The sequence below is a fragment of the Etheostoma spectabile genome, chromosome 11, assembly GCF_008692095.1.
Source record: "Etheostoma spectabile isolate EspeVRDwgs_2016 chromosome 11, UIUC_Espe_1.0, whole genome shotgun sequence".
Taxonomy (NCBI): domain Eukaryota; kingdom Metazoa; phylum Chordata; class Actinopteri; order Perciformes; family Percidae; genus Etheostoma; species Etheostoma spectabile.
This window is the reverse complement of record NC_045743.1, coordinates 9,609,208-9,623,699: the sequence shown is the minus strand read 5'-3', so window position 1 is coordinate 9,623,699 and position 14,492 is coordinate 9,609,208. Positions and strand designations below refer to the sequence as shown.

General features: G+C 38.4%; 1 protein-coding gene across 1 annotated transcript in view; it reads right to left on the bottom strand.

Annotated features, from left to right (window-relative positions):
- The window catches only part of fign (fidgetin), a 29,386-nt gene extending 23,997 nt beyond the window's left edge, over positions 1–5,389 (bottom strand). Inside the window, 1 exon segment of the mRNA XM_032529956.1 lies at positions 4,615–5,389. Coding sequence (XP_032385847.1) covers positions 4,615–4,639 — 25 coding nt within the window. The 5' untranslated portion in view covers positions 4,640–5,389.
- Positions 5,390–14,492: the final 9,103 nt, after the last annotated feature.

Here is a 14,492-nt window from a genome sequence, read left to right as displayed (position 1 = left end):
CGTGGAATTGTAGATTTTGTTGATCATAGTCCATGAGGGCTGGGTATTCACTGCCTGAGAGTCACAATAAATAATCTGTCACAAGGCAATAATTTAAAGATATTGAAGCAGATATAGTCATAATGTAAATATGATTTATATACATTCATTCTTAAGGATAAATAACATGTTCAGAATATCGACCCTGAACTGTTGACTGCCACGCTATTCAGACTTTCATAAACCTACAAATATTGCTCTCAGCTACAATCCTACACTAGTAAATATTTTAAGGGGATGTAAAGAATGTTTCATTAACCACACAAGCACTGTGGAAAATTCTCTTTAATGTGAGATGCACACACTACTGCAAGGCCTACAGACAGGCAACGCTCTAAGCTTAGTCTATCTTTGCTGAACTATGGATAGGAAAACCTCCAATTTGGCCACTAAAAAAACAAGAATTTAGCACCTCTAATTAAAATGTAAACAGTGTAATGAGGACATCAGTGATTTAGGCAAACGTCTCTCTGGCTGCCACTGGGGGTATGATAATTACAGTGGCAAATCTATGAATGCACATGAATCTCCTACAAGTCCAGATTAAAAGCCTTAGTGCTAAACCTAGTTTAGTACACCTGGGGATTGTCTATTCTAGCCAATCCCCAACAGGCGCGGAGCTGCCTCGTCTCCTTATGAGTGCACAGACACTTCATGTGAAGGAGATGAAACAAAGCCTCTGTTTCAATGTGTTGGAAATGAGGAGAGCAAGGCATTTGAACTAAGCAACAAATGCCATGCACAATGTAACTAATGTGCCTGGCATATATGGCCTAAATAAATCAGCCTTACAACATGACTCATGAACGTGTTTCTGTTAATCATTCATTTAGTGAACCGTAAGCTCTGTAGGCACATCGTGCATTATTGTATGGGTCATAAGAAAACATCATAAGATGTAGGTGTGAAATATTAGTTTCTTTAAAAAACGAGAACAAGGCACAATGCATACTCAATCTGGTTTTGGAAAGAAAAAAACATGCACAAAGAAAAACAGGCAGGCAAATACAAAACACACACACACAATCTCATACAAAGATGAACAGAAAAACATTAAAATTATAAAATATATAAGTATATAAATGAATGGAGCGATTTATATTGTGGGCTGCAGTGATATAATAGGCCTACATATCCACTTGGTTATGTATCTTGTATATGCAACCTGTGCTGTTTTATCCACAATAATCTGTTTGACTGGATTAAACTGTAAGCATTTCTGCTTGAATTAGAGGAACAAAGACCACGACAGGCCTGTAGCTAGGAAACCTATGAAGGGTAAGTACAATGAGCCAATGGTAGGCACATGCATTTTAGAAAATGTCCATGCCATATGCTGTCAGTCAGAGTAAAAAAAAACAAGTCTGAGCAGACAGTCACTGTGTCTAAATGAGATGGTAGGAGGAGGAGGAGGAGGAGGAGGAGGAGGAGGACTAGGAGGAGGGGGAGAGAAAGGGAGGATGTCAAGGATTCATGGTCCTTCATCTCTGCAGTAGAGCAAACACGTCCCTCAGTATAGCAACAGACAGCTGCCTCCACTTTCTAATGCAGTCCAACTTAGATCACTGCAAGAATTGTCAGCATAGAGAAAAACACACAAAGAAAACACAGCAAAGCTGGCATCAGGGAAACAACAGAGATGGGGATAGATGAGACGGAGACATAGAGAGAAAGAGACAGTAGAGAGGGAGGAGACATGATATACTTAGAAGAAAGACTGGAGTTTTGGTGTCCCTTCTGATGGCGTCTTACTCCATTGGGGACTCCCTCACTTTTTATTTGAACAAAAATGGAAAAGACACCACTTATCATATATGCTTAAAGATGACAGTCCTGCACTGATCTCATTGAAATATAGTCAAGGGGCTGATTGGGATTTCTTGTCTTTACTGACAAAAAGATCCATCTGTAAAGATTAATATTTCATCAATTTACAAGCAGCGTTGTAGACATCCCAGGGGGTGTTTACACAGAGTCAGATCAAGGTATTCAGGAGCTGGCTTTAATTCTCATCATGAGTGCACATACTGTATATAAGTGTCTGTCCTGCCGTGTACCGCTTTCCTTTAATAATGGTTTTCATGCTGTCAATTTTAGCGATCTAATAGTGGTACACTGTTCACATTATGGACAGAACATTTAGATTAGCTAAATTGCTTGACACAGACACATTAAGTAACCTAACAATGAATCAAGAAAATGCTGTATGTTATATTGGTTATAACAGCAAACAAACGGAATTTCTAGAAACCAAATTTGATTTATGTGGTGCAGTTACTATGCAAAAAATAAGTAGGGACTTGTAAAGCAGATTATTTCAAACATATATAAGTACAATTTAGAAATGATAAAATTACTTTGGAAATGTGATTTCTTCTGTTTATCTATTTGACTGCATTAAACAAAGAGGGTGCACTGACTGTAGCCAATTCCATTGTCAGCATAACACATCTAAACATAGCAAATAAAGGTCTATCGGAGGATGTAATTATTTACTGTAGTTTCCTTCACACAACTTCTTGTTATTATTTACAGTTACTTATAAAAGCGTAAGCATGTGTGACACTGAGTAAATAGGGGGATGAAAACAGGAGGGTCTGCATCTGTCGTGAAATTTGGCTCAGAGATTCACATCAAGCAACAGCTTTGATTGCTTGCATCACAAGTGCCATCCTATCAGAAATAAACAAAACTGTCAGTTTCTTTCCATGAACACCGGAGGTGTCTGAGGTTAAGTAAGGACCTGCAAGAATCACCTAACACGCTGCAGGTGCCACTGGTTTAAACTCTGATAAATATCCTCGGGGTGTACTTTATAATTGTGATATTTAAGATGAAATGTCTGAGAGAGTTGTTTAATAAATGCAAGAGGATTGTTGTTTTTTTTAAACTGTATATTTCCAATAACTGCCATTAATAGGTGAGAACATACTGCAGCATGAAAATACATGTATTAGTTTTGTAGAAGTTCTCAATTAATATTTACAATTCAGCAGTACATTCAAACAGACTGCGGCAACAACAGGACATTTCAGAATGCGAGTATAGGCAAGGTGGAGATACAGATTTAAATGTTAATAATTGCTCCAAACTATTTGCCTGATCAGTATTCATATTTGAGCATCTCAAATCAAAGTTATTTTGTAATAATCATAAAAAATACCCACCACACACATGAAAGGGGAGTGGGGGGTCTAAATATGAAACACACAAAAAATCTGACCAACTGATTTCATACCTACTTTACAAAAACACATTACAACCAAACACTCAAACATAATGAATGTGATAGTAATGTACATGTTCCCACTGAGTGACGGATGCTGCAATGCTGTTATTTTTTGAAGAGGAATGAAAACATACTTCAGCTCACTGCTGATGATGTTAATTTCCTCTCAAAAGGAAAACATGCAAATGAAATGTGTGAACACAATTAAGTAAATTGTTCTATGGAGGTGTAAAAGGTTCGCTTAGGACAAAGTGTTAGCCAAAAAAAGACAGCCTCCAACTTGTTACTCCTCCTTACTTTGTATCCATGCTCAGATCCATTTACTGGCTTGTCACAAACCATTTCCACTGGAAAGTGAATAACAGCTATGTCTTTCAAACTCGTTTGTGAGATATTTTGATTTAGTTTCAGTAGTGAATTAGTATACAGTGGTATTATACAGTGTGACAAGTAAATAACAAACAACTTCCTAAATGAAACTTAAAACAAGAGTTTTCCTAAATGGTATATATTTTAGGGTTGATATCACTTAAGGGTGTTACTATATTTTACAATAATAAAATTGGCCACATACTATCACATTGCTGTATTACAAGTAGCTTGTAATGTACTTTTCCAATATCCTTTATATTTAGAATTACTAGAATACTGAACACAAGATGCAGTTTATTTGTGATGCAACTGGTAGCAGATAATAATTGTTTTTATATAAACAACAGGCATTTCTAAATATTTAAATAAAGAGATCCTGTACAGCAATGTCATACATTTTAAAATAAATGGTATTTTTAAGCTACCATGATAATATCTCCTGTAAATTATTTTAATTAAGGGCTATAGCAGACTTTCTCCACAAACAAACAAACACACGCACACACGCGCACACACACACACACTCACACACACACACACACACAAAAAAAAGTGGGTTTGATATCTTAATGGAAATGCTCAACCCTTCTGGATGAATTTACATCTATTGTCTATTAGGCAGTATTAAAACAGTATTATAGTTATGCATGCAAAAAATATGATTGGTATAATAAAATATATGCAATGAGAAAGAAACAGTTTAACTGCAAATAAAGAATGCCAGTAACAGAAACAAAACCAAATTAAAATGTGGGCAAATTCTTTAACCCTTCACAAGATGCTCTGAACTTAATTGATAATCACACAATGCATCTCTTATTTATTGTAATAAACTACATTAAGTACACTTTGAAGATGAACCAAACATGCACAAAGGAAAAAAAAATACATTACTGCAATAGCATCCTGTTTTTAAACATGGCAAATATGAAACAATATCAATGACATTAATGATAATTACAAAAGGAACATACCATAAATACTGGTGCTAGTGATCATGTCTTCAAGCCTAAAAACAAGAGAGGGAAAAACAGCAGAAACGGAATTTTCACGAGGAGGAATTCCAAAGGTCGCTTCTCATTACTGGCACTTTTTCCTCAGCTATCGGATTTCACAAGTTTCAAAAAGGCACGGTCCCTTGTTCTTTCCTCGGGTATTCATTTAGGTCGCGTAATTAAGGACAATGCCAACCCAAAGGGAAACGGAACATGCGAGTGAAATAAAAAAGCAGCCCTTGAGGGAGATGCAGAAAGCCACACAGCCACGGCTGGAGCCTGTCACTTCTTGAGCGAGTTAAAACGAGAGACTAGGAAGCATGTGAGACTGTAGATGGCATAAAACACACAATCTTCATGCCGCCTATTAGAGGAAGAGGCTAAACCAGCGTGATGCCCCCCTCCCTGTACTTTTAAAATAGATTACTTGCCGGCAGTTGTCCCACTAAAGCGCGATGACAACCCATCTATTAACATCCCGCCTGCGGTTATCGCGGCAAGTTTTATTCAGGCTGGCATGCAAAAACTTCTCGTTGCAGTAAAGTGTTAATTAACACGACCGGTTCGACGTAGCCTATATGTAGGTTAACCATCTCTTCAAACTACGGAGACGAAATCATTCATTGCAAACTCGCTATAATCCCGAAACTTCATAGCGTGCATTTTGTCTTTTCTAAAACGATGACAAAGTCATCTAGCTTCTGAAAACGCAGACTGACTGCCAGTCTACCACAGACTGCGCTGCAGATCTGTGATGCGCTTGCAGATCCACTCCGTTTCTCTTTGAAATTGTCAACATCGCTGATAGAAATTAGACTTACCTGTGTAGGTGCCAGGGCAGCGTCAGCGTTTATAGTGCCATCGATCCGGTGAGTGCGCAGATGAATGGTTCGCTCAGGTTAAGCGCGGTTGCTCGCGATTTGAAACCATTCCAAGTTAGTGAGGGGAAGACTGACCACAGCCTCTGCCATGTTGGAATTCCAAACCCTGGACAGCTGCTCCGCTGACTGAAGGCAGCATGCGGCACACTGCGCATGATCTGTGCGGCAGGAGCCAAATTCAAAGAGAACCTTAATAAGCAGCACTTCACAAGTAGCCTATCATGACAACATTTTTGCTACAGGCTATTTGATGTAGTTTTAATTGTAGCCTACTGTCTGCACTACTGAGGATTGACTTCGTCTGCCCTGGAGCCTACAGCCTATCTGCACTGCTTGGCACTAATTGAGGTGCATATAGGCTGCATAGGCTATTTCTTTGTATGACAGCCTGTAGGCTACATTTAGGACACATATTCATCTTTTAACATGGTGTGATAGCCTATTCTAAAGGGTTGGCCAGCTTTATTGAGTATTGCTTCTGTTCTGTAGATCTGTCAAGCTTTTGTTATTATTTTCTTCTTACTTTCTCTGCTGGTGTGGTAAACTGTTTTCTTTAGAATTGCATAATTACTCTGAGGTAACACATATTAAAGGTTGACATATTGTAATACTTGTATTTGCTTTCTTGCGAGAGTTAAGTGAGAAGATCGACACCACACATCTGCCTGCAAACTGAAGCCATAGCCATTAGCTGGTTAGCTTAGCTTAGCGTAGAAACTGGAATCTATTCCGCTTGCCTTGCAACCTCACATTGAGGCTCCAGAAGTCACTGGCCCTGGCAAAGAATCCCCCAAGAAAATCACAATTTGTCATTTATACAATTTTTTGTTGTTGTTATTTAGGCCTACTGGATTTTATTCCCTTCAGATAGAGCTAATTTAGCTGTTTTCAGTCTTTATGCTAAGCTAACCGGCAATGGAAGCCTCATACATAGGGCCTACCCGACAAATGCAAAAGTGGTATTGACCTTCTCATCTAACTCTCAGCAAGACAGTAAATAATGCCAAAATATCAAACTACAGCTTCAAAGGGACAGTTTGCCCCCAAATCAAAAATGCATATTTTTCTTCTTACCTGTGTTGGAGATATCAGCTGTAGAAATGCTTTCTCGAATATGGATCACATTTGACTTGTAGTGCTCTAAGCACCAGAAAAATGCTTTGAAAAGCTCCACAGCAATAATTCGTTCCAGAAATCAGGACTGGGGTACTTAAGACTATCCACAGACCTGGTTTTTGAGCAGTATTATGTAGCTCCTAAACTACACTCACTAACCATATCACCGTGCAGAAGGAAGCGTTAAGAGGCTTGTCCTCCTTGGCTGAGCTGTAACTGTAGCTAATTGGGTCATGATTTCTGGAAAGAGACATTGCTGTTGAGTTTTTACAAATTAATTTTTTGGGTGCTGTGAACACCACAAGCCGAACGTGCCATCTAGTTCCATTATATTGGGGAGAAGGCTGACATCTCCACGATATCTCCAACACAGGGCAACTCACACCAATACAATTTAGATTGATAAATAGCTCTACAGGTAAGAGGAAATGGGATTTTGTCCAGACAACTTAATTTAAAAAAAACAAAACACTTTTGGTTATTATCCAGCCCCTTTCTGCTATCTGTACCCAGCCTTGAAGGGTGGGGGGTATCTTTTCCTTTGGGGAAGCGTTGCAAAACCCTGGTTCGACACATGATATGAGGATCGGCACCAAAAGTCCCATTATGCCCTTTCAAATCCATACCCAAGGCCCTAGGAGTGATGCATTGATTCAGCCTTCAGTACTCCCTTGACTGCACCATGCTAATTCCAACTGCACAAGCTCTTTGGAGAAATCCTACCCATAAGGCAGGACACAGAGTAGCCACTGAGCTGCTCTGGACAATGACAGTTTAAGCTCATACACTCAGTATCATTCACTGCTACTGTCCCTGTTAGCAGTATTTCTCTAAAAAAAGAAGTAATTTAGACACAAAAGCAATTGCAGATTGTGTCGAAACTGTACAAGATTTAAACCCCAAAATACTTTGAGGTAAAAAAAATGATCACAATAACATTTCACTTGCTAGGCTGCTAATTACGTGAGGATGTTCATCATTTTGCTCATCATCGAATAATGTCCTGTTAATACACAGCTGACTCAACCAGAAGTCAGTGTCCACGCTTGTAGGAACAGCCTGTGAAAATCTCTGTGTGCTGTGGAGGTCATGGTGAAAACAACAGCAGTGCATTTCCAGGTGTAGCCACGTCCATTGTCTCCTTCCTCATATGGGCATGTTCAGTTTGTGCCTTTGTCCTTGTGTCAGCAGGCAGGACATTCTAAATTATTTTGCTCAGCTGCCTCCCTGAACTCTTGCTACAGCACGTCAATACACACATCATGCAGACACCCGCACATACAGCTACAGGGATCACAGTTCATGTCCATCACACACTTGAATCCTCCTTGACACAGATCAAACCTCGAGGAAATAAAAAAAGTTAGCCAGTTGCCATGATTTGGTGTTGTGCATTTTCAGATCAAAATTTCAGATGGTGGATTTTGTAAATGAGTGTCTAAAAAAAGATTAAAAGTGGTAAGATTAAATTGAGTTGATGAATTAAAAAAACTAAGTCTATTACACCTGTGATAAGGAATCCCCGTTTTAAGGAACAATGAATGAATGTAAAACACCTGCTGACATCCCTTTTCCCGTCCCACACACACACACACACACACACACCGCACACACACACACACACACACACACACACACACACACACACACCACACACATATATATACACACACACACACAGGAATGAGGTTAGAGGTTTACATGGCACGTGACTGCCTGTTTTTTAACCTTCTGCCTACAGACTCTTATGTCATGTGTGATCACTTCAGCGATGTTGCTGGGCGTTTATTGTTTCTGCCATGAAACACTGACTTTGGAGAAACCAGCTGCATCGAGCCTTTTCTCACAGGAGCATGGATCTTTGTGTAACAAAAGAGATTTTATTCCCTTGATCAGTGGTTTGTAGAATTATTGACTCATCTTCACAGTGATTGTTGTTAGACATTGTGTAAGGAAACAGCTCGTAGCATCAATCCTAAACCGAAATAAAAAATATATATTGAGTAATTCCACTGGCATTGAAATGTAATGCCTTTTCTTCTTCAAACTGCATTAATATATTTACTATCAATACACATCATAGCCCAATCTGATTTGGGGCTATTCATGGAATAATGCTGTAAACAATATCATTTGCAGAGATGCTGCACTGTATCTCTGGACTATCAGAGGCAGTGATTTTTATCAGGAATAGAGATCTTTGAGTAGAAATAATAGGCACACAGAGGCTTAAGACACTGTAGTTTTGTCACAGCAATGAAACATTTTTTACTACAAACAGCAGATGCTATTATATAGAGAAAGATGTGCAAGAAGTGCAAAATCACTGGCTTGATTTCCCACATTGTTTCTAGATGTCTATCCAAGTCCCTGTATAGACTAGGGCTAAAATCCTAATAGGGACAAGCTTCAAGTGAATAGAGCCCACAGAGGATAAGCTACTAAATCTTGCAATAAAAGCAATGTGATTTACAGTAAATTCCACAAGGCTGACAGTGCCACAGCTGAGGGCATAAACACTCCTTTCAGTGCTGCGCCTCAGTTCTGTCTGCTGTGAACTACAATCACGCAGGCATGCTGCTCAGCAGCAGTGACTTTGATAAATCACCAGGAAGTCCCACTGTTGGCTTAAAACTAGAACTTGTTCAGTTGCAATTCTGCATTTGTCCCTCTTTAATGTGTATGGAAGTGGCTTTAGCAGTAATCTGTCAGTGATTGATTAGATGCGGCCAAATCCCCTCTCCGTTCTCCTCCACTGGCTCACTGTTCAGCCACAGCTGTGTATTTACAGAAAGATGGCTATATTAGGGAAGATGCTGCCTTATTTACCTGCAACATAAACAGAGTTACTTCCACTTGGGGGGTTATACACACAAGATGACCACCAGTAAACAAGAAACAAGAAGTGACATGTTCTTGTTGGTGCTGAATTCATGCACCAATGGATAAACAAACAGGCTTATAGACCTATGCCGGGTTTGTTTTGGGAAGTAGAAATCACATCTTAAACTGTAATCCATGTTGTAACAGTCAACATTCAGCAGCATAATATCCCTTTATTCTGTGGAAACAAACTGAAATGTATGTTACTATTAAAACATATTTATTTTGTATGTGACACAAGAGGTTGAAAAAGCAATTTAGACAGGGTGCTGGATATTGATCACACTTACCAGCAGATCCATTTTAATTAAATATTAAGAGAGTGTGCTGCATTGATAGCAACTGAGCAGTGAACATTTTTTTCTTTTCTTTTGTCATCATTTAAAAAGATAATATAAACTAAAAAAGAAGACATGCTTTAATAACACTCACATGTAATTAGACTTGAAGTACTAAAGCAGGGCCAAGTTTTATCTGATGAATTTTGTATTCAAAGAATATTTTACTTATTTTTAAAAGGTCTGAGTATGAACATCCGTGCATGAATTTTAATGGAGATACTTAAATGGTAATTATTCCACTCAGGCTCCAACGTAGGCAACAAATGGAATTCAATCAGTGTCCGTGCATAATGATGGTCATTAGGAAAAAGAAAATAATAATGACATCCTATCTGCATTAAACCTGCAGACACTTTACACAATGATCCTGCAGCTATTATTGATCTCCATGGAGATAAGCAATTGTCACTTTTCAGCATTGTGCCTGAATGTTAAATGCAGCTCTTTTTTCTGCAAACTATTTCAGCCAACACAAAATTTTCATTCAATTTACTTCCCTACTTGAAATCAATGGCCTTATTCCACAAGATTATAATTTTGGTTTGTTTTCTCTCCAATTATCACTATTTTTTCCTTACATACTAAGGTTTCACAAGGTTCGCATAAAATTGATTAAATTGTCCAGGATTCAACCATACTTCATGTAAATTCCAAAGACACAATGTCTTAGTTTTCATTTTTTTGTGTAACCCATTATTAGTTGAATATTGTAACAGTTGCTTACACATATTGTACAGTAGGCAGCTTGTATGGAGTCTTCTCCAAGATGGCCACTTGGTTGAATAATTAAATAAGATCTCCAATCAAATGATCCATGATTTGCATGCCTTCTGTTGCCAACTAGCTCCATCTGTTTGGTTTTGAGAGCTCTGACACAGTGGCTCATGTGAGTGAAACAGCAATAATGTAATTGTGGATGTGACAGATACACCAGATGATGCAGGGACTGTTTGAAAGTCTGGTCCAAGGCATGGGCTACTGTACAGCACGGTGTCATATGGTCTGCAAGAAAGCACGACAAAAACTGTTTCATTAAGGCTTTATACTGTCTAACTAACTTTAAAGAGCCTCTGCAGTGACAAACACTCATTCATTTAAATATAGGCTTCTGATAGTTGAACTGTGATTAGTACAGCCTCTCTTGAAGCACGGATTACAAAGTTCATGTGTCTTAATTGAATAGCAGGCTTCAGAGCTTGGAGGGTGAAGGACAATAGTAGCAGGGCCAGTTTGGCTGGATGCCAGTGGCCAATGCAGAGCAGGCTTCAGCTCTCAGCAGCAGGCAGAGCCCATGCCGGAATCCACATCAGGAGAGACAGCCTCTGCTGTTTTGATGGATCAGCCATTGCAGGCAGTGTCTGCCCTCAGCTGGGGTTCAGGTATTCACCACCAATAACGTTACTATCGCAGGTTAGAGTCTGAGTATATTTTCTCTTGTTTGTCTTCCTTTCCTGATGTGCCTGAAGGACAATGAAGTACCGTTGATCATTTCTGTTTTTGTAACATATCATGCCAGTAACTGTTGAAATAGTTAAAATTATTGTTTAATTTAAATCAAGTTTTTGAAGTTATGAGTCTGTTTCAAACTTCACCAAACTTCCCTTAAAAGCTTATGCCACTCCTATGTATATGACATCATTGATTCAACTTTCTAGTTAACAATTAAACATTATTTGGGCATACAATAAAAAGCATTCAAGCTATTGTCAAACATCTCAATGTTAAAATAGCCATGAAGATACACTTTTCTTTTCTTTTTAGGCTTTTTATGTTGAAGTGCGTCCGCTTATTAAACCAGTGATGCCAAGGTCATTCAATTAATGTCTCTCCCTTTTATCAGCTTCAGTAGATCCACAGTGACTGAGTGCCACTTTGCCCATCACACTCAAGTGCTTTTGTGCCCAAGACTGAAGCCCACTGTGATCATACAATGTAATTTTGTTTAATTTTCGTTGATGAAATAGGGAAATCATGAAGATATTTAAAATAGGTTTTTCTTCTTTTGTACAAACTGAGTATTACTTTATTAGGTATGGTCATCATTCGTATCAGTTATGATAACACTTATCATAACTCACCAGGTGAACTATAGAGATAATGAGTTACAGTGACACTTCTGCATACAGCTTCATGACAGCTTTAACTCAATTTTACTATTCTGTTTATTTCAGTTTTGAAAATATATGAAAACAAAGCTAAACATTAAAATTATTAACCAAAATGATATTATTCATACATGTCCAGATTCTTCATGGTTTAACTAAGACCCAGTGTACTAGCTGTGTGCAAAATTAATGTACAGTTCCAGTTTCAAATCCATATAAGTAGTTGAAATAATGTGGTTAAATTGGGGACTTTTTCAACTCTTAAAAGCATTTAATACAGTAGGTCTTTAGAGATCTGGGTCCATATCACACCTTCTAATGTTTTCATCTTATTCAATTAAGCCAGCAGGTCCCATCTAGTCCTCAATCAGTGGTGTTAGAATGTCAAAATTGTTCAAAATCATTGTTTTCCTGTATGTGTTTGTCTTTAAAATGTGTACAGAGACAATAGGTATGAACACAACCATTTTGCAAGATTGTAACAATAATTTATTGATTAGCCTATATTTAACACGAAATACTATGCATTTGAAACATGAAATATATGTATGTGTTGAATATGTGCTGGCTCTCTAAAGACCTGACCCATTTGACATCCCAATATCTCAGCTATGCAATTAGTGAGTAAAACATTGTCATAATATAATCAGCATCATAATATAATAGAAATTAAAATGGGATACACATTGCACAATAGTTTATAATTGTAACTTTTCTTTTTGTTCTTCTGTTTCAGACAAAAAAGATTTACATGAAACTAAACAGGAATTATCAATACAAATTAAACATTAACACTCTATGTGGAAAACATCATTGCATATATGCTGAACTTTATTTACAACAGTCTAGCATAGCACAGACAAATGTGAGAGAGGCAGAGGCTTGTAAAACACAATGCCTGCAGTTAGATTCATTTTGCAAGGCAATGCTTTTCCAAACAGCTCCAAGACTTCCTGATCGTCTGTAATCCCCAGCTTTCACACATAAGTCATTGAGAGCGATGGAGTCCCCTCTGTTTACTCACTCCAAACCAAATGATCTTTCACAAGTAGACCACTTCAGATGTGAAATGGAATTTGCCAGGCTGTTCTATCCCAAGTCTATTTCTCTGTACGCTTTACCAATTCCCAAAATAGGGTTCAGTCGCTCACAGGTAATGTCTGTGAGGATTGAGCTAGGCTCCTCTGCCGTTTTAATGGCCCACGGGAAAAGGTATTTGACGGAGGTAAAGAAGTACTCTTAAGCACATACATAGCACTGAATTTCATTTTGCTTTAGTTGCTGTAATGCAATATGTTCTTTGGACAGGAGGGGATGTTTATAACAATGGGAGAATGATTTAACATTACAGCATTTGCACTAAAATGACCTATATTGTTTAATTCAGATTAAATGCCAGAATTCATACAACTCATCCAGTTACTGTAATAACCTGGTGGAGAAAAGAAGGATGGATATTTACATTTCAATAGATGATTTTAATGTAAAGTATAATGTGATATAAATATAATTTCTCCTCAAAAACAATACATGCTTCCCCTGTCATATGAGAACTTAAAGAGCGTAGCTGATGTCTTTATCTTTCCAGTGGTTGACAGTGTTACTGCTTTGGTACGTAGTTATGATAAATGGTTGTTTTAAGAGGGCTGCATTTACTTTGTAGAGTCATTATGAGAGTATTATGTATGAGAAAACAGTCATTAATATTCATTATAATTGCAAACTGCTGAGCTGAATGCTGATGGAGTGTGTTTGGATGCCAGCACAGGCCTGCCTTTTCTAATGTATCTCTTCACTGCATCTGTGCAGCAATAAATGTAGGTGTTTTGGAGGGTCTTTGTAACAACATCGGACTTTTACTCATTTCTCCACTCAATCAGTAAGATCATGACACCCTTTTGCGAAGTAGAGATTAACAAACTGTAAGGACATGCTCTAACAGTACAGACATTGCTACAGTATAAATTCAAAGATATGACCTATAAAATGACTCACTTGTATTGTGTGTTTCACTTTTCGTAGAATCCAGTGCATAAGCTGCCTCAAAGTCTCCAAAGGATACAGTGTTCCTATTCCGGTTGATAAGGCCTCCAATTTTGTTTGTGTCTGGTAATTGGAGCAATGTTGAAGTGAGTAGCACTGATACATTTCCCAGTCTATGTGTGAATGAGGCTTGCTATGGAAGGGAAAGGTCAGGCCCTGGACTTGCCTTTCTTCCCCAGGGCCCTCAGCAGTAGGGGCCGGAGAACACCACAAACAATTAAACATGTTGCTTCTCAGGGTAGAGCAGCCGTACTGCTGTTGGTTGGAGAAGTTTTTTCCTTAGTGGGTTGCTGTTGGTCACTCTTCACAGCAATAATCTGCAGGTCTGAACAATCAATACAGCCACGACAGCTTCAGCTTCCATTTGCACGGCCATCTCTTGAATGCCTGTGCATGAGCAGAGGAGCACAGAATAGGCATGAACTAACACATCCGCACGCACACACACATACACACACAAACATATGTATTCAAGCTCATGCACAGAA